The 18,569-nt window shown below is 43.7% G+C and overlaps 2 protein-coding genes across 3 annotated transcripts; one reads left to right on the forward strand and one right to left on the reverse strand.

Annotated features, from left to right (window-relative positions):
• Window positions 1–8,454: 8,454 nt before the first annotated feature.
• Window positions 8,455–15,373, reverse strand: pex3 (peroxisomal biogenesis factor 3). Its single transcript, XM_080490096.1, has 12 exons — window positions 15,155–15,373; window positions 13,978–14,109; window positions 13,809–13,890; window positions 13,638–13,681; window positions 13,279–13,400; window positions 12,595–12,661; window positions 12,050–12,104; window positions 10,968–11,106; window positions 10,818–10,888; window positions 10,600–10,722; window positions 10,254–10,350; window positions 8,455–9,832 (listed from the first exon to the last, which is right to left on the reverse strand). The coding sequence occupies exons 1-12, from the start codon at window positions 15,225–15,227 to the stop codon at window positions 9,749–9,751; spliced, it is 1,089 nt and encodes a 362-aa protein (XP_080346222.1). The 5' UTR covers window positions 15,228–15,373; the 3' UTR covers window positions 8,455–9,748.
• On the forward strand, window positions 15,343–18,357 carry adat2 (adenosine deaminase tRNA specific 2). 2 transcript variants are annotated; one of them, XM_080490098.1, is made up of 6 exons: window positions 15,343–16,040; window positions 16,914–17,018; window positions 17,136–17,286; window positions 17,458–17,564; window positions 18,103–18,175; window positions 18,263–18,357. In XM_080490098.1, exons 1-6 carry the CDS (start codon window positions 15,945–15,947, stop codon window positions 18,289–18,291), a joined length of 561 nt encoding a protein of 186 aa, XP_080346224.1. In that variant the 5' UTR covers window positions 15,343–15,944; the 3' UTR covers window positions 18,292–18,357. The 2 variants fall into 2 exon arrangements, with proteins under 2 accessions (XP_080346224.1, XP_080346223.1); XM_080490097.1 differs by having other exon boundaries at window positions 15,821–16,040; window positions 17,100–17,286.
• Window positions 18,358–18,569: the final 212 nt, after the last annotated feature.

Genomic DNA, 18,569 nt, shown 5'->3' on the forward strand with positions numbered 1-18,569 from the left:
AAGTTGTTTTAAACTATCGTCCGGTAAGAGTGACTTCCTCTGTGGTTCAAATGTTAAAATGTGAGGGGGTGGGAGGATTTCTCTAAACAGGACTGAAAGGGTAAAAATGCATAGAAGTTGAGATATACAGTACTCCCAGGATTACTCTGGAGAAGCTTTACTATGAGTGGACTGGACAATACACTGTGAAATCCAAGGTGTCTCCTGTTACTGCCCATTTAAATACATTTCTGTTGGAGTCAGAGAGCAAGAACCCAGAACATGTCGGACTGCGTTGACTACATCCACACAGCTTACACAGAAAGAAATACAACAATTGAGACTTCAATAAACCACAAAGCCCAACAAATCTCAGAAAATAGAAACCCACTGACAGTAGAACAGTAAACACAAGATGATTTTTTTTATAATTCCTCAATAAAAACACATTCCAATGAATAAATAGAAAGATGTGCATTTGGCCACTTCCTCAGTAACGGTATGTTACTAAATCTGGATTTTAGTGGGAGGAAGATGCTCCATAATCTGTATGTTAGTGGGAGGAAGATGCTCTATAATCTGTATGTTAGTGGGAGGAAGATGCTCTATAATCTGGATGTTAGCTGGAGGAAGATGCTCCATAATCTGTATGTTAGTGGGAGGAAGATGCTCCATAATCTGTATGTTAGTGGGAGGAAGATGCTCTATAATCTGGATGTTAGTGGGAGGAAGATGCTCTATAATCTGGATGTTAGCTGGAGGAAGATGCTCCATAATCTGTATGTTAGTGGGAGGAAGATGCTCTATAATCTGTATGTCAGTGGGAGGAAGATGCTCCATAATCTGTATGTCAGTGGGAGGAAGATGCTCCATAATCTGTATGTCAGTGGGAGAAAGATGGTCTATAATCTGGATGTTTGTGGGAGGAAGACGCTCTATAATCTGGATGTTAGTAGGAGGAAGATGCTCTATAATCTGGATGTTTGTGGGAGGAAGATGCTCTATAATCTGGATGTTTGTGGGAGGAAGATGCTCTATAATCTGGATGTTTGTGGGAGGAAGATGCTCTATAATCTGGATGTTTGTGGGAGGAAGACGCTCTATAATCTGGATGTTAGTAGGAGGAAGATGCTCTATAATATGGATGTTAGTGGGAGGAAGATGCTGTATAATCTGGATGTTAGTGGGAGGAAGATGCTCTATGTTTTCCAAGACTGCGTGGGAATAGGAAAACAACTTTTCTGAAATGCTGCTGCTGGTCACGGTACAGTGAATCATTCCTTTTCATTTCTGCACACGCTCAGCAGCTGGACAAGAAGAACGATGTGTCCTCCGTCGTGTCCCGACTCCCAGTCCAAAGGTCATTTAATCCACCACATCACTCCTTCCCATCATTGGTCAATGGTCGTTTGAATTGCTTCACATTATCACTGCTTGACACTGACGTACACACATTTTACAATTTACCTGTGACCCCACCCGACATTGGACCCCCAACCGCAAACCAGGGTGACGACGTGACTGCAACATGTGGCACGTCAGAGGACAGGACACATTTTGTCTTTGGTTTGACATCAATCGGATGAAAACTAACCGCGTCATGATGAGAATACATTTTTGTTCTTTTCATGAACTAGACCTTGAGCTTTATTTATTTATTTATTAATTAACAGGATAACCCCTTGAGATGTAACATCCTTTGTCCAAATCGCTTGGATAAAGACAAACCATCCCTGGTGAATACTTTTTGTGAAAGGCTGATCCACGGCTGGTCCACGTTGTATGGGACACTTCTTCACAGTTTTTGGTATTTATATACAAACCATTAGCCAATAACATCCAGAAATCTAATCGATTGGTCCTCGGATGATGTCAGATCATCCCAGAAGAATTCAAGCAATTCGGGTTGATAGTTTTTTGCGAAAAGTTTGGAAAAGTCATACAAACCAATAAATAAATAAATAAATAGACGCCGCCAAATACAAAGCCTTTGCCCCAACTTTCATTGGCAAAGGTGACAACAGCGCCAACTAATGGCCCGACATGAAAACAACATCGTTTTCAGCGTTTCTGTCGTTTCCACGTCAACGGACATCACTTTCAAAATGTTGCTGTGAAAACAGGAAAACTTTTGTGTAACAAAAAAAAGCAAAAATGAAGCGTTTCTACTTGAGATGTCGTCGCATAAACGGGGATTTAAAGCAAATAAAATGAAGAATTCATCACAATCACTTTAGCCGATTTAAAACGTTTGGCTATCGTCGCGACTAAACCAGTGTAATGTACTTTTTCACAGTATCCTGCATTTCTTCCGGTTATTTTTTGTCGAATAAGCGCTTTTCTCCCATGAGCCGAAACCTGTACTGTATGCAGTAATTTATGACTTCTTCTTTTGCGGTTGATGAGGAGAGTTTCACCACAACTCTGAACTCCAGGAAGGTTTTGTAACGCCGCGGGTCAGCGGATCAGGCGTGAGGGGGCATCGCCCAGCAGCCGAGGCTCTCGGCTGAACAACCGGGGGATTTCCAACTCCGCAACACAAAGACGATCCTCCGGTGTGGCGTCAGAACAAATCTGTGCCGTGGCAAAGGTTCAAATGGTGAAGACGCCAAGATCATGTGACCGGCGTCGGGCTAATTTCAGCCCAACCTGTTTTGGCGAAGTGTGACTGACAAAGAGGGTTTTCATGGAAACTGTCTGAGTCCGCAGAGTTACTCAGCAAATAGAGGCTTTGGGGAAAAAAAAATAAGAATGGAACAAAGCCTCCATTCTGTCAACTTGTGTTGCTCCGGTTCTGCTTCGGGTCTCAGATAACAACAGTTTCGTCAGCGCGGCTGCTGCGTGACACGTTCCGATCCTGATTATCAGACACTATCAGACGGCGTGGAGCTGATCACAGGGTCACGAGGCGGCGGCTGACTGGTGGATCTGTGTCGAAAGTCAAACTTACTGGAGGTCAAACTCGTCACACGGTCAGAGTGGCTCAAACCACATGGCGAGTCTTCTCATGTGCTCCTTTTTTAGAGCCTGACTAAGACCTTCAGATCCAGAACAATGGGACAGTAAAGACGCTGGGGTTGGGCCTTTGCTTCTGTGGTTCACGCTACAGACGTGCGATTTTAAATAAATCTTACCAGTCCCCAGTGAGCGACACTGTACGACACGAAGCTAATTAACGGGAAGTTTTGCCGCGTGCAGATTAAATGACGAAGCTGAATCACAGCCGATGACGTAAGCAGCGAAACACGGGCAGCGCCCTCGCGGCATTTACGTGTTCCAGAGTTTCTGCTAACGTCCCACACACTTCTTCTGACTTTTGTCATTAAAGCCGCAGAGCATCCATTGGTGGGTTTTAGCGCCACGTCGCGCTGATCGGTGCGTCATTTCACTCTACATTTCTACTGGTCAGTAGCAGCGTCACCATGACGACGCATTGCTGACACCTTCAGAGTTTTATTCGCCGGTTGTCTTTGGTCACCATGACAACGGCCGTCCTTGAACCGGTCCCAGTGCGACACAGGACCAGAGACTCTGAGCCGAGACCAAAGAAATCACCACTGTTTGGTCCGGGACGGCGGCAGCAGACACGAGAGAGCTGACACTTTAAGTTTGACAGAGTCGTGTCGTAAGAAGTTGTACACGTCACTTCCTTCAGTTTGTTCATCGGTCTAATCTCACAAAACCAAAACTACGACGAGGCGGCATGAGAGCTCGCTACCTCAGTTTTAACAGACTAGCGTCAGCGTCAAAGCCGCGCTGCGAGGGTGGCTTTGTAAAAAAACACCCAGAATGCAACAGTGAGACGAGACGTGTCCACGATATCTCACTGTATTTTGCACCAGAATATTTTTGTTAAAATAAAGACATCTCAGATTTTCTCTTCGGCCGTCCACAAAATAATCTCGCTGTTGACTTTCAATCCTTCATCTTTTAATGTTTTTTTTAATTTGTTTCAACGGTGTTTCATTGTACCGTCTGTATCTTTTATCTGTTTGATGTAAATACGTGTACTTTTAAATCGTATTTATACTTTGTGCGGCGCTCTGGTGTCTTAAACGTGCTTTATAAATAAAGTGGGATTGGAAAAAGAGATTAAAATGAAAGGTTGTTACGGCTCTAGTTCACCGGTCCAGTCCACTCAAAATGAAACTGAACTGAAATGTGTTTGACGGCCGTGTGATGAAGGACGAACTGATGCAATCCAAGTCTGAGAAAACCAACATTTCCTCAGAATGACACAACGGGTCGGTGTTGATCAACTCCTCCCAACTGGCAGATTGAAAGAAAACATGATAGAACTCAGGATAACTGGAGACGTCCCCCCCTGAGCACCGGTGGGAAGAGTCCAGGTCCGACATGCATCACAACATGTCCCAACAATGTCCACCCATCCAGGCACGAAGCAGCCGAGTCCGGCGCAGGACAGTTTTCTATTCATTCTCAGGCAGAGAGGAAAAGAAAAGACGACTTCTTCACTCCTCCTTATAAGGTAGAAAGTCACCCGGGGGTTCAGGGGAGGAGATGAAGTCATGTTGAGTCACCGCCTCTCATCCAGAAAATGAATGTCATTATGTGTCAACACACACACACACACACACACACACACACACACACACACACACACACACACACACACACACACACACACACACACACACACACACACACACACACACACACACACACACACACACACACACACACACACACACACAACTCTACAACTTTAAGGCCCTGATTACACGACAACCGTTAGAAGAGAAAATGCCAAACCTTGGTTGTGTTCAAACAGTAAACTTAGTGATCAATTTAACCCCGTCAGGATGTAATCCGAGTAGATTTACTGTGATTAGACATCCTCTACATCTTTGTTCTTTACATGAAATTAAAGTTAAGATCTTCTAGTTCAGGAAGTGTGCAAGTAAAACTTAACAAGATGTAAATAGTGAAACATATAAAAACCTCTGGAATACTGGGTTCTCAGGGACTACGGTTCTCAGGGACTACGGTTCTAAGGGACTACGGTCCTCAGGGACTACGGTTCTAAGGGACTACGGTTCTAAGGGACTACGGTCCTCAGGGACTACGGTTCTCAGGGACTACGGTCCTCAGGGACTACGGTTCTAAGGGACTACGGTCCTCAGGGACTACGGTCCTCAGGGACTACGGTTCTCAGGGACTACGGTCCTCAGGGACTATGGTTCTCAGGGACTACGGTCCTCAGGGACTACGGTTCTAAGGGACTACGATCCTCAGGGACAACGGTCCTCAGGGACTACGGTTCTAAGGGACTACGATCCTCAGGGACTACGGTCCTCAGGGACTACGATCCTCAGGGACTACGGTCCTCAGGGACTACGGTTCTAAGGGACTACGATCCTCAGGGACTACGGTCCTCAGGGACTACGGTCCTCAGGGACTACGGTCCTCAGGGACTACGGTCCTCAGGGACTACGGTTCTCAGGGACTACGGTCCTCAGGGACTATGGTTCCCAGGGACTACGGTCCTCAGGGACTACGGTTCTCAGGGACTACGGTCCTCAAGGGGTTAATAAGTTGTTGTTTTTTTAAATTCCGTGAATAACATTACTCGACTGCTGAGGTGGCTCGGGCATCTGTTTCGGATGCCCCATGGACGCCTCCCTCGGGAGGTGTTCCGGGCATGTCCCTCCGGTAGGAGGCCTCGGGGCAGACCTAGGACACGCTGGAGAGACTATGTCTTTCGGCTGGCCTGGGAACGCCTCGGGGTCCCACCGGAGGAGCTGGAGGACGTGTCTGGGGCGAGGGAAGTCTGGGCTTCCTTGCTTAGACTGCTGCCCCCGCGACCCGGCCCCGGATAAGCGGAAGAAAATGGATGGATGGAACATTACTCGATTTTCCCCCATGGAATCTCTGTTGCTCAGGTAAAAGGAGACACCTCCCAGGTATTCCTCCACCTTTTAGACCTGATTTTATCCTGAAGTGACCTTGTTGTTCTTTATTTAACTTTCCTCCCGCCGACACGTCTCGTCTCAAGTCATCTGCTTCTGTTTTTGCAAAAAAAGAGGAAAACAGAAAATAAAATAAGCAGCATAAGCATCATGTGCTTCACATCTTGATCAAAGTTATTGGCAGACATAGTAGTGAGGGAAAGGGTCAGCTTCTCTGTCCTGGTCAGTTCTAACATATCAAACATGATATGTTGCCAAAAGTATTTGTTCACCTGCCGTCACCTTCACTGGTCTCTTTGCTTTATACTTTTAATTGTGATGAATGTTCCCGGGGAAAAACTCGTGTACAAGATATTCTATTCATACTCCATGTGGACTTGGTTGGCCGGACAACCGTGAAGACATGGCAGCGGAGGTCAGGACTGGAAGTGGCCTCTCATGTGCATTCACACACGTGATGTTTGTTTGTTTGTTTGTTTGTATACAGTGATGCCCTTTGGGTAGACGGTGTTCTCTTTTGGAGAGTTGCATGTGTAATTCTTCCTTTAACACAGCGGGGTGTCAAACACTTTTTTAGTTCAAGATCCACAGTGTTGTGTCGGCTACTCTTAAGGAATTAGTTAACAGATCAATGTTTTCTTAGGAATTATTACAATCTGGGCAGATTAGAGCCGGTTGGACAATGTTTTGCTTACAGCCTCACGTTTGACACCACTGAGCCCATTATAATGATCATTTTAATAATGACATCAGGTCCCGGATTGGTGTTCTTTTTGTTTCCTCCCATGGTTATACATCCAGTATATATTTAAATTATTTTACTTTTTCCTAAGCTACTCACAGGTCCTCTTAAAGAAACAGAGGGGAAAACAATGTGACATGAACTTTATGCCAAGTCAATTTTGTCCTTGTAATTCCAAACAGAAAGAAAATTCCATAAGAGCACACACAAACACCTCAGACCTCGTGCTCTTGTTTTTGTTTATTTTATATGACGCGAACATTCAGTCAATAAAGTGAGTGAAACTATTTCGATGAGCTCACTTCAACCTCCCGGCAATAAAAACTGACGGAAAGCAGCTCTTGTTATGATTTACACGCTTTTCCCCACTGAGCAGAAACTCTTTTGTTGTTGTCCCTCAATGAATGGATGATGTCACCACGCGATGCGTCATCAGAGCGGGCGCGAGAGCCGCGGTTTCCACGGTGACGGCGTCGAGCACCCATAACAGTGTAAAGCTGCGGGACGGCGCCCCCTGCCGAAAGAAACTCAACACTACCGGAAAGAATAACTAAAAAAGGACAATCAAGGGAATTAAAATATGAAAAGATTAACAGATATTATTGCTGAGAGTTAAAAAAAACAATACATTGCTTCAAAAAGTATATATGGAAGAGATGAGATGATAGTCTATTCTACTCTATGACACGAAAACTTGTAAAAATCTAAATAAAGTCAGCATCAATGTCTAATTATATACTTTTACCGTTTTACATATTTATTATTGTTTTTACTACTTTTCTATTTATTAACTGGCTGCTGGAATTACGCAAATTTCCCATTTGTGGAACAAGTAAAAGAATATCTATCTCTCCCTTTTGTATCCATCTCAAATTCGCATTAAAAGTACTCATATTAATAAAAATAACAAAAATATATATATATATTTAAAAACAAATTTGTGGATCAAACTTTGTTTTACATACATAAAATATCTAATATAAATATACTGCATTATGAGTAAATCAAATAAGAAAAAAATAACATTTGCAAAATGATACTACCTATTTGGATATAAAGAAGTATATTTCCGAAATATATAGAACAAACAACACAATATAAAGATATAAAAATATGAAAAAAATGTCCCTCTGGAAATAAAAGTATTTCTAATCTATGCAGTGACAGCTTTTTTACAAAAGATTAAAACATATTACTGGGGAAAATATATATACAAAGGATTGCATTTTAGACAATAAAAAATAAGGTTAAAAGAAGAAACAGGCTTAGAATGGTAACGAAAGCATCCCGAACACTGGAAATAGTGCTGAGCAATCGATTTTTAAATGGATCAGAACTGTTATTGCATTAAATCGATGATATTCATTTGGGATTTGTGTAAAAATAAATGCTGAAATGTTTCAAACGCTGCAGAAGTATTATATTTTAAATATACAGTAAATAATATGCATTGAGTGCCAAAAACAAAAATAACGTAATAATGATTTTTATAGAATTCACATAAGAAAATGTATTATAACCTTCAAAATGTAATAAATGAAGTATAATCCAGATGCATTAAGAGCAATTGTGTCAATGAAAATACATCTTAGTTCTCAAATTAACATAGAATAGAGTTCTAACAGGGGCATTTATTTGCCTTTTATCCTGTTTTCAAATTAAAAGTCAAGTTTCCTCCGTATGAATTAAAACACAGAAACACTTTTAACAGACAGAAAGTTTCATTTCCTCTAAATTCAGACGGAGTGTCTGTCGTCCGGTTGGAGAAAAAGAGCGAGATAAGAAAAGAAGAAACACAGAAAAGACTGGATGTGAAAATCACATTTCATGTTTATTCCTTCGTTGATAAATTTCTACAAACATACACTTCGGCTGCCGTTAGCGGCGGCATTCCGTTTTTACATTCGGACGCGGGGATGTGGACTGGAGCAGCACCGCCTGACGCTTCTGAGGAAACGGGCTGAAATCTGAAGGGTTGGTGTGAACGGCCTCCGCCAATAAAAACCCAAAGAGATGGACTCACTGAACCGAGTTCCTCCAGAGCCGCCGTCCTGCGGGTTTTACACGAATCCCTGCATCAGCGCACCTGAATCTAATGACGGCGTCATCAAAAGCTCAATACGGAGCCCCTCGGTGATCAGGTGCGTTGTGACGACGAGTCTGGAAACTAGATTCAAGCCGATTCAAACTCTCCGAACGCTTCTCCTGTGATGAAGTTGAGCACGAGCGAAGGAAACTAAAAAAAGAACGAGAGAGGAAACATTCCTCCCGAAGAGCCGGGGACGTCCAGTGAGACGCGACCCGGACCGACCTCCCCTCTCAGCGGCGGTCGAACCGTCTGAACTGGACCGAGTTCAAGTTTCACTGCGCAGACCAGGAAGTGCCAACTAAAGTAGAAGCATGGAACTTGGCAAGGAAGTCATTAACGCAGGAGGACTTTGACCACAGTTGAGGAAGAGCGACACCTTCAGGGCTTTGGAGGAAGTGCAGGACTTTAAAAATGAGTTTTGACGTGTTTTTTTCCTAACTTGTTGACCCTTTTTGTGTTTTCATGGAGAAAAAAACTAAGAAATGAACCACCTGGCTGAATGATGCACGTTTGATTTAGTAAATAATAGTGACCACATATTTGATTTCCTACAGGTTCATTATACCGTTTGAGAAGTAATAATGACAACAGTTCCTTTCACCTACTAGTAGAATAGCTTCCGTTTTGTTAGAATACAAAATAATAAAAAAAAAAAATCCCTCACTTCCCTCAGTCAGCGTGGAAACAAACAGAATTCACAGTCAAAGTGGAAAAACAACTAATCAAGAAAAGAAAAGAAAAGAAATGCAAAGAAAGGGAGAGTCTGTAAAACTAGTTTGACTGTGGCGTCACTTCAACACACCAGGCTGATCAAAGACACGCGACGCGGCTCGTCCCTCCTCCGTTAACTTGGACAATCGCTGCAGAGCGGGACGCGGGGACTCTTCCTGTCCGGGACGTTGTCCCCGTCGACTGCTGGAGGATGCTGAGGAGAAAAGTGTCTTGGTGAGTGAGGGACTCACGGTGCAGGAGTTTGATTATTTCCGCTTTCGCGCGTCGTCCTCGGGATTATTTCTGCAGCTCCTGCGGCATGCTGAAGGACTCGTACACGTTGGCGGCAAACTCCTTCACCTGGTCGTTCATCAGCAGGTCCTGGAGGCAGAAACATGGGCAGAGACGGGGTGAGGAGCTGTAGCGGTAGAACAGACACGTTGGGGATTTTTCCCCCAAAATCAAATTTAACTGGAAGCAAAAAAAACATGTTTAATCTTTAAGATGAGGCGAAAACATCTTAGAAAGTTTTATAGTTTTGATATATGAACATAAACTGGATCTTTTGTTGTGTTTATGAAGTTTCATTGACAATTTGAGATGCTAAACTTTTCAGCTGTTTTACCGGATTTTAGAGCTTTCAATCTATTTTTGACGATTTTGACATTTTAGCAGTTTTAACCATTGCAGCTCATTTTTAAGCAGTTTTGTTTTGTTTTGTTTTTTCCCTCCAGCGAATTGACATCAGCCTTTAGGTGCAAACTGTTTTTGTATCTTTTGAAACTCAAACGTTCATGTTTACCTGAACAAAGTGGCTCGGAGTCTCACTGCAGATGGTGTTGATCTGCCCGTTGATGATGGGGATGATCTTCGCCAGTGGCAGGCTGACTACAGACAGACTGAACACACACACACACACACACACACACACACACACACACACACACACACACACACACACACACACACACACACACACACACACACACACACACACACACACACACACACACACACACACACACACACACACACACACACACACACACACACACACACACACACACACACACACACACACACACACACACTATCAATATAATAAACGGGGCCTCATTTATCTCAAGGCTCGTCCGTCTGCAGCTCACCTGTCGGGGGCGGAGCTGGGGGCGGAGTCGCCGGGAGGCGGGTGAAAGAACTCGGCCAGGTTGTCAAGGAGACGAGAGAAACCTCGGTTCAGGCAGGCGTTCAACACGGTGGAGAAGTCCGGACTGAAGTTGTGGAGACACAGACACACATCAACAAACTTAAGTAGAGGATAACTCCCCCCCCCCACACCCTCCATGCACCCCGGTGACGCGCTCACCTCTCCAACATGTCCCGGGTCTCGTTTAACAGCCGCACGGTGAGGATGTCGTTCTCAGTCAAGCCGCACGCCTGCGCGGAGAAGAGTTAGTCAATCGCTCTGGACGGTTTCTCCACGATGTGAATACCGTGCGAGTGAGTGGACAGCGACCTGCTCAGCCAGCGCGTCCTCGTCGTCTGCCAGCATGTACCAGCAGAGCGGGCGCTCGGCGCCGGCCTCCACCTCCGCCCGGATCCAGCTGAGCTGCTGCTCCAGCTCCAGCAGGGACAGACTGTGCTTCAGAGACATGCTGCACAACAACAGCCACAGTTTAACTCCTCAACGTCCATCTGTAGGTCTCAGTCTTTAAGAGGCAGAGATTACTGTCCGAGGCACCCGATTAAATAAACAAACAGAAAACAACCTATTTCTCTTCAGCACGTAACTTGTCCTGAACCGTCGGGAGCACGTACACATTAAGTTTAGTTTATTTATATCATTCACTGTGAAAAGAAAAAGAAAAAGCAAACAAACCCATTCAATACATAACAGAACAAAAGTTTTGCGATTTCTTCGACGAAAGGTAGCGGAAGAAAGAATAACTTGTCCTCCCCTTCCTCTCAGTTCATCCTTCCCACTGAACATTAACCGCAAATTCTAAACAAAATCACTATAAAGTAGAAGTGTGCCATATGAGACGGTGAAGGATTGGAACTTGTTGACGATCTGACAAAGCAGGAGAGATCGTAGAATCGTCGGTCAAAAACATTCTACATGTTGCAGCTCTATGCTGACGTACACCAGACCAGCCAATCACAGCGAAATACGAGCCCGTCTGTTTTGGTTGTGCAGCGAGGAGGAGTGGCTGAAGGAGAAGCTCCACGTCCATCGTGTGCAAATAGTTTGGCTTTTCACCGGATGACAAAACGTAAAGAACCATGATTTGCCCGACGTAATCCGTCAAAACGCTCCTCCGTTTCAGGAGGAGAGGAACTGTGTGTCAGATGTCTGCGCAGTAACATGTTCTAAAGCTGTTAATAATCAAGTTCTAGACACCGTTTGAATCGCTGCACGTTGAGAGAGAACTGAAGAGAAAGAGGCAGTTCAGCAAACCGTTTTCCGCAAAAAAAAACCCTGAAAGATTTGGTGAAAAACACAACATGGAGGGGACGCCAGTCCGCAGAACGCACGAGACTTAATAGGACAAGTTCTAGTTTTAATGAGAATTTTCCCACATGAAATTGGAGACTCACCTTCCCAGTGAGTTCTGCACCGCCTTCTTCACTACCGTCATCAACTCCGTCAGACCTGGAGGAGGCGAACAGACATGGACCCGGGATTCATGATCAGCTGGACTCCTTCATTCACACTAAACTCCTCCTCCACAGTCGGCCAATAAGGGAACGGCGGGTTTACGAAAGGAAACATTAAGTGGTTCTTCCAGGTACTTTCTGACTAATAGAAGCTGCAACGCGACACTGAGCTGATTTTCAACCGGAGTTACTGCCAATTAAAAACTGCAAATCTAGAAAAATCTGATTTGTTTTGACAGCCGAGTCGTCTGGAACGTAATTAGATTTTCTTCTTTGCGTAAAAATGAAAAGGTAACCTCTCTAATGTGTTCCCACTGAAAGTCACAATAAAAAGGAACGCAGTCCTTAAAGCAACGGCAGCACAAACACCAGAAATAGAGTCGCCACTGATCGACGTGGGCTGAACTTCTAAAGATTGACTAAACATACAGGAGTGAACTCGTATCATCAGAGATCCTGGTCGGTGTGTTATTGTGTGACTTTACCGTCTCCCAGGAGATGTTGGATACTGGACAGGTACTGCTGCTGGACATCTGGAGGAGCCAGAGGAGTCTGAGAAGAGACACACAGAGGACCAGTCAGCTTCAGGGACACCGGCTGCATCTCAGAGGGGAGTCGTCCTCATCGGGGGGGGGGGGGGGCAAAACTCCAGCAAGTTTCAAACTGATAAGATATATTTTTGCATAAACTTGACAGAAGCAACCAGATTTCATGCAGGTGGAGTTGAATAGCTGCACCATTGCTCCATCACATGCACACCGCCTAAGGTTCAAGGTTGCTTCATTTGTACCCGTGGGTCCATTTGTGATTGCCTTTGGAACGTCATAAACAAAAATAAACATTATAAACCAGGCAGGTACTTGTTCGAGTGACAAAGACAAATAAGACGAGTGCTCAGGGTTCCACAGTCCACCAATAAGTAAATAAGATCAAAATAGATTAACAAAATAAACAACAATAAAAACCTTAGAGAGATAAAATCCGTCTCCGACATAAAAGGATAAGAACACACAATAAAATCGTATAATTGATATCCAACTTACAAATATCACATAAATGTTGAATTTAATCGTTTCTCCGTCGACGCAGCGACAAAACATCATCGAGTATAACGAAGATTTCTAAACTTCCCATGGAGATTCACTGGAGGTCTGTCCAGCCCGACTCACCGTGGCAGTCTTCCCCACAGAGTTATCCAGGTACAGGTATCCCCCGATGATGTTGAGCTGGATTCTCAGCAGCACCACCAGCATGCAGGTGCTGTAGACCGCCACAATGCTGCGAGTGAAACCTGAACAACAACCAGGGTTTGGATGGACTTTCAGGGCCTGAAGCCAAAACACGACTGCATCTTCACTTGAAACACCGTCGTGTAAACGAGGCCTCGGTAGAATCAAAGTGCGAGATCATAAAATTTTAACATATCTTGGAGAACAAAAGGGACAGAAGCTCCAACTCATTGCACGTTGTTTGACAATGTTACAGTCATAAATTAAAATAAATCAGAGTTATAATGAAGACTACTCACTGATTATCTTCAAATCTTCCCATACCTCCAGTTTATTGGTCGGTCTGACAGAAGGAAAAAAACCCACAAAGTTTATTTCACAAACATAATAACAGAAGCAGAGGACTGGTTTAAGTCTGACAGACACGACAACATGTGATCATTAAGTTTTAACTTCATTTTTAATCTCACTTGGTCTTGAGGAGCGCGGTGAGACTTTCAGAGTTGAGCTGAGTGACGATGGCTTCTCTCAGAGGAGGCAGCATGGACAGCACTGTGTCACACACACACACACACACTTAGAATATCTCACCTTTACACCTGATTATGGGGGGGACAGAACAGTGGTTGGAAGACTCACCGGTCATGTTGCAGGTCCTCTGGTTGCTCTCGAAGTGGAACTGCCGTCTGGCCTGAGCAATGTACTCCGTGGCTTCTCTCTCCTGAAGCTCCCGCAGCTTCTTCTGGGCATATTTACCCAGGAAATACACTCCTGAGACAGAAGAGACGGAGAGACGGACAGCTGTTACTGGACACCTCAAGCTGAAGTAGATGGACCCACATCACTGAGGCCAAACACACAGTCTCCAGGTCTCATTGTGACATTAACAAATGAACACACTCATAATCAACACTTACTGTAGACGTCACTCCTTAAGACATTGTTTGAAATTATACAAACAAACACTCACATTAGGCCCAGTTTAGATAATGTTTCCAGTGAAAAAACATTTGTGTTTTCATTTCAGAAAAGTTGTAGTAACGCTGACAACGCTGATTAGGTTTTATTATGTGGAACCAGCTCCCTTTATCAGATAAGGAGACTGTCACAATCTCTACTATTATAAGGTAAGGCAGAAGACTTTTCTATTTAATAAAGTTAGAGCTACTTCAGGACACCCTGGACCATTTTCTAGTGACGCTGCAGTAGGTTTACACTGCTGGAGGACCTACACTTCGCTTTCTTTTCTCACTCTCCATGTGTCACTATTACATGTCACCAACATTTTTCCCTCTCTTTCAACATGTCTGCTGCGGTGGATTTGTGTCTGTCTGCTTGTTGCTCTCTGAAGGTTTCTTCCTGTAAAGGGGGAGTGTTTCCTTTCCACCGTCTCCTCTACGTGCTGATTAAACCAGTTGAGGAGGTTAACAATAACCAGCACTCATAATGAATGCTTGGGAATAGTTTGAAAACATTAACTAAAATCGTGAATTGTATTCATTCATTTCAGCTTCAATCAAGTAAGTCTTAATATGTTAAATCCTGAACATACTTTGATTACTGTGACATTATTCCCTTTGAGTTCTGCTATTAAGACTAAACAGCATTAAGATCAATGCAAGTCAACATATATCCCTAATTTTACATCAAAACAGTGCATTTCAATGAAATAATGTTTCGTAATGAAATGAGAACATGTGACATTAAAGCCCCAATGTTTACAGCTCTTGTGCACTCTCTAAATCTGGTTAAAAACAAAAACAATGGATTAAAATGAACAAATCGTTTGAGACAGCAGCTAAAGCTAACAGCTTACCTCCAACCACAGCTCCGGTCACAATAAACTTCCTTTTATGGCGTTTCACAAAGTTCCACACAGACGAAAACATCCTCAGTCGGGCAGAGAGTCGAGCCAAACCCCCGGAAACACTTTGCACGCCGCGCTGACTATTTTACAGACATTTTATGTGAAGAAGTTTGGCGGAGTTAGCAAGCCTGAGCGAGCGTGACCCTCTGACGGAAACAGCCGAGAAGAATCGAAGCCTGCCGAACGAGAGCGACCTCCCGCAAGGGATTTTCAAAATAAACCAAGAAGACAAACGCTTTTAAATAAAAGCGTCTATTAGTGTTTCCGAAGAACAAAAATAATATGGGATTTAACACAACTACGCTTGAAAAAGCTTAAAATCTGCAAAAAGCAAATGTCAACAATTGTCTTGGAAATCTCATCTTCACTCGTTTAGACAAGAAATTATGAAATTGTTCAACTCGGAATGAAAAAAAACTTATCATGGGGCTGAAACATCACAGTATCCACCTATCGTGAAAAAAAATCCAGTTTTAATGAATCAATAATGCGATTGACTCAATACAGAAAAGCGAAGCGTCTAAACAATACTTTTAATCTGAAGGCATCCATCTCCTGTCTTGTTTCCGGTGGATGACGCACCGGAACTTCAACGTGCCTATCTTTGGTCCGTCCAATATTTTCTTCCCCCTCAGAACGCATGTGCGACACGGCGATGACACTTTTTTATTATTATAAAGCAAACAAATATGCAACAAAAACACAGATAATACAGACACTAGAGAGACTCTGAGTTGAAATGGGGACAGAAGGAGAAAGACAGGATGATTCCGGAGGAAGTTGGAGTCCGAGTGATGAGGACATTGAGAAGTGGATGGATTCTGCTTTCCAAATGGTGAGACATGAAGCCAAATTAAATCTTAATAAAAATCAATTCATTTTAGACAAAATCTTTCACCCGGGTGCAAATATGTTGGTTATCATCCGTGCTTCTTAAATAACTTAGGTTTTAGCCAATAGACGCAATTAAGGTCCGAGCATTATAGTTAAAAGAATCGCACTTTTGAGGGCCTCAGCATACATAACGTTTTGTGAAACTTTGCACAGTCGTCAGGTCCCGCGAAAAAATTTATAATTTTGGGGGGTTACACACGTGACTTGTGAAATGGCTCATGACACGTTCAGCCGTGCGAGGATCCGTTCAACGCTGCTTGCAGCTTTAATTAAATGAGTTATTCTATATTAGAATAAAAGAATAGAACGACAAAAAAAAAGTCCCAAACTGCTCTGGCAAGTGAAAATCATATTATTTGTATAGTTCAGTTCAGCAATTCAAAGTGCATTGAAAGAATGCTACCACATTTAGGTTATATTTCTGAAGACCAGTAACATGATTCTGTATAAAATGAAGTATTTCAGAGCGGTTCAGTCTATCCACAGTAAAATAAGCAATGATGCACCAATCTGCAGACAAACCTTTGTGGAATTGATATTGTGCTTTGAGTACATTTTAATAATGTTTGATAATTGAAAACATTAGTTTATTTTAAAAACTGTTCATTGTACTAGTGCTTCATTTAATTAAGATCTGCGACATCCCAGCTGTCTCCAGTCTCCTCTGTTGTCCCCCAGGGCTCTGTCCTCAGTCCCGTCTTCTTCATTATCTATCTCCTCCCCCTGGGCTGTATTTGTCAATGTAAATCTAATATTAGATTTCACTGCTCTGCTCTATGTTTCCACCTTGCTGCTTGTGGATTTGTCTCTGCAGGCCAGAGACGCTCTGGACAACGGAGAGGTGCCTGTCGGCTGTCTGATGGTCTACAGGGACCAAGTTGTGGGAAGAGGACGGAATGAAGTCAACGAGACGAAAAATGTAAGACAAAACCAAAAAAACCAACATAATTACAAAATAATAATAAACATATATACATATATATTCTTGTTTTTTTTAAAGACACGTGTTTCTGTGCGTGTGTGGGGTTATTTCCAGGCGACTCGACATGCAGAGATGGTCTCCTTGGACCAGCTCCTGGACTGGTGTCGTCGTGGCGACTTGGACGTGGGGAGCGTGTGTGAGCAGACGGCGCTGTACGTCACCGTGGAGCCGTGCATCATGTGCGCCGCAGCTCTGCGCCTCCTCAGTATCCTCCATCTCCCCTCTCCGATGCTTCCACACGGCTTTGGCCCAACAGGCCTTTTGTTTGACATCTCTCCTCCTTCCAAAAGCCTCCAGGTTTTGCTCTTGATTTCCTAAATCTTCGCTCTCTCCCATCCTCTCTCCTCCGTGTTGTTGGTTCTTTACCGGCTGTCAGAGATCCCCCTGGTGGTGTACGGCTGCGGGAACGAGCGGTTCGGAGGCTGCGGCTCAGTTCTGGACGTCTCGTCGGCCGATCTGCCTCAAACTGGGATCGCCTTCAAGGTGCGGGTTGTCGCTCTGAGTGTCTTGGTGTTTCTGGTCATTGTGGTAGAAATAAACGTGTTATAAATAACGCAGCCCTGTAAATCGCTAATACGGGGATGTTAAACATAAGGCCTGTGGGCCAAAACCGGGTCCAACCGGCCAAAACATAAAGAAAATTGTAAAGAAATTCAAAGAAAACATTGACAAAATTTCTTAATAGTAGCGACAACACAACACTGAGACCCGAGCTGAGATATCGGTGATGCCGCCATGACGAATAACAAACTAGCATTAGCCTCACAGCCATGCTGTCAGGGTGAGTTTGTAAAAACAACCAGAATGCAACAGCTACAGAAGTTTTCTGGACTTTTCACCGTATTTTGCACCAGAAGTTGTCATTAAAATTGGCTTGATGTTGAGACTGTAGACCAAAGCTGCTGTTCACTGGAAGATGATCGCGTCACTAATCCAGACCAGACTGTCGCGTAAAAAGTCCCAAATGTAGCATTAGCATGTAGCCTGGGTAGACGTGATGAGCGTTACTTTGTGTGTTCAGTGTGTTTCGGGTCACCGAGCAGAAGAAGCTGTGGAGATGCTGAAGACTTTCTACAAACAGGAAAATCCAAACGGTGATCACAAACAAACAATCATTTTCTGCATCTTCCCACTTCCTTACCTTCTTTACTTCATTAGTCTCTTTGTTTTTATTATTTCAGCCCCGAAACCCAGAACCAGGAAGGTCTGACTGCCTGGACCGATCCTGTTACACTTGTATTGTTATTTGATGTAATAAAGCACATTTTGTATCAGTTTCACTGGAGTTTGTTCCGGGAAGAACCTGCAACTCTACAGGAGGAGAGGAGGCTCTTTAATTTACCATCTGTTTGTTGTTGGGACTGCCAACCGCACCTCCGCTGCCCAACACCAGCCAGCAGGGGGAGCCAAAGACCAGATTCAGGTGCAGCTGACGCTGCAATTACAATAGTTTATTTAAAAACAACAAATCTATCACTCTATTTATCT

The sequence above is a fragment of the Lipophrys pholis genome (genome assembly GCF_963383615.2).
Source record: "Lipophrys pholis genome assembly, chromosome: 21".
NCBI lineage: Eukaryota > Metazoa > Chordata > Actinopteri > Blenniiformes > Blenniidae > Lipophrys > Lipophrys pholis.

What these genes read in the sequence shown, in the direction of transcription:
- adat2 (XM_080490097.1), top strand. Translation starts at nt 15,945, where the DNA reads ATGGGGACAGAAGGAGAAAGACAGGATGATTCCGGAGGAAGTTGGAGT. An exon ending in CGCAGCTCTGCGCCTCCTCA is followed by an intron (nt 17,287 to 17,457) that starts GTATCCTCCATC and finishes ACCGGCTGTCAG; the next exon opens with AGATCCCCCTGGTGGTGTAC. An exon ending in CAAACAGGAAAATCCAAACG is followed by an intron (nt 18,176 to 18,262) that starts GTGATCACAAAC and finishes TTATTATTTCAG; the next exon opens with CCCCGAAACCCAGAACCAGG.
- pex3 (XM_080490096.1), bottom strand. Translation starts at nt 15,227, where the DNA reads ATGTTTTCGTCTGTGTGGAACTTTGTGAAACGCCATAAAAGGAAGTTT. An exon ending in GGAAGATTTGAAGATAATCA is followed by an intron (nt 13,401 to 13,637) that starts GTGAGTAGTCTT and finishes GTTGTTGTTCAG; the next exon opens with GTTTCACTCGCAGCATTGTG. An exon ending in GTGCAGAACTCACTGGGAAG is followed by an intron (nt 11,107 to 12,049) that starts GTGAGTCTCCAA and finishes GTTGTTGTGCAG; the next exon opens with CATGTCTCTGAAGCACAGTC.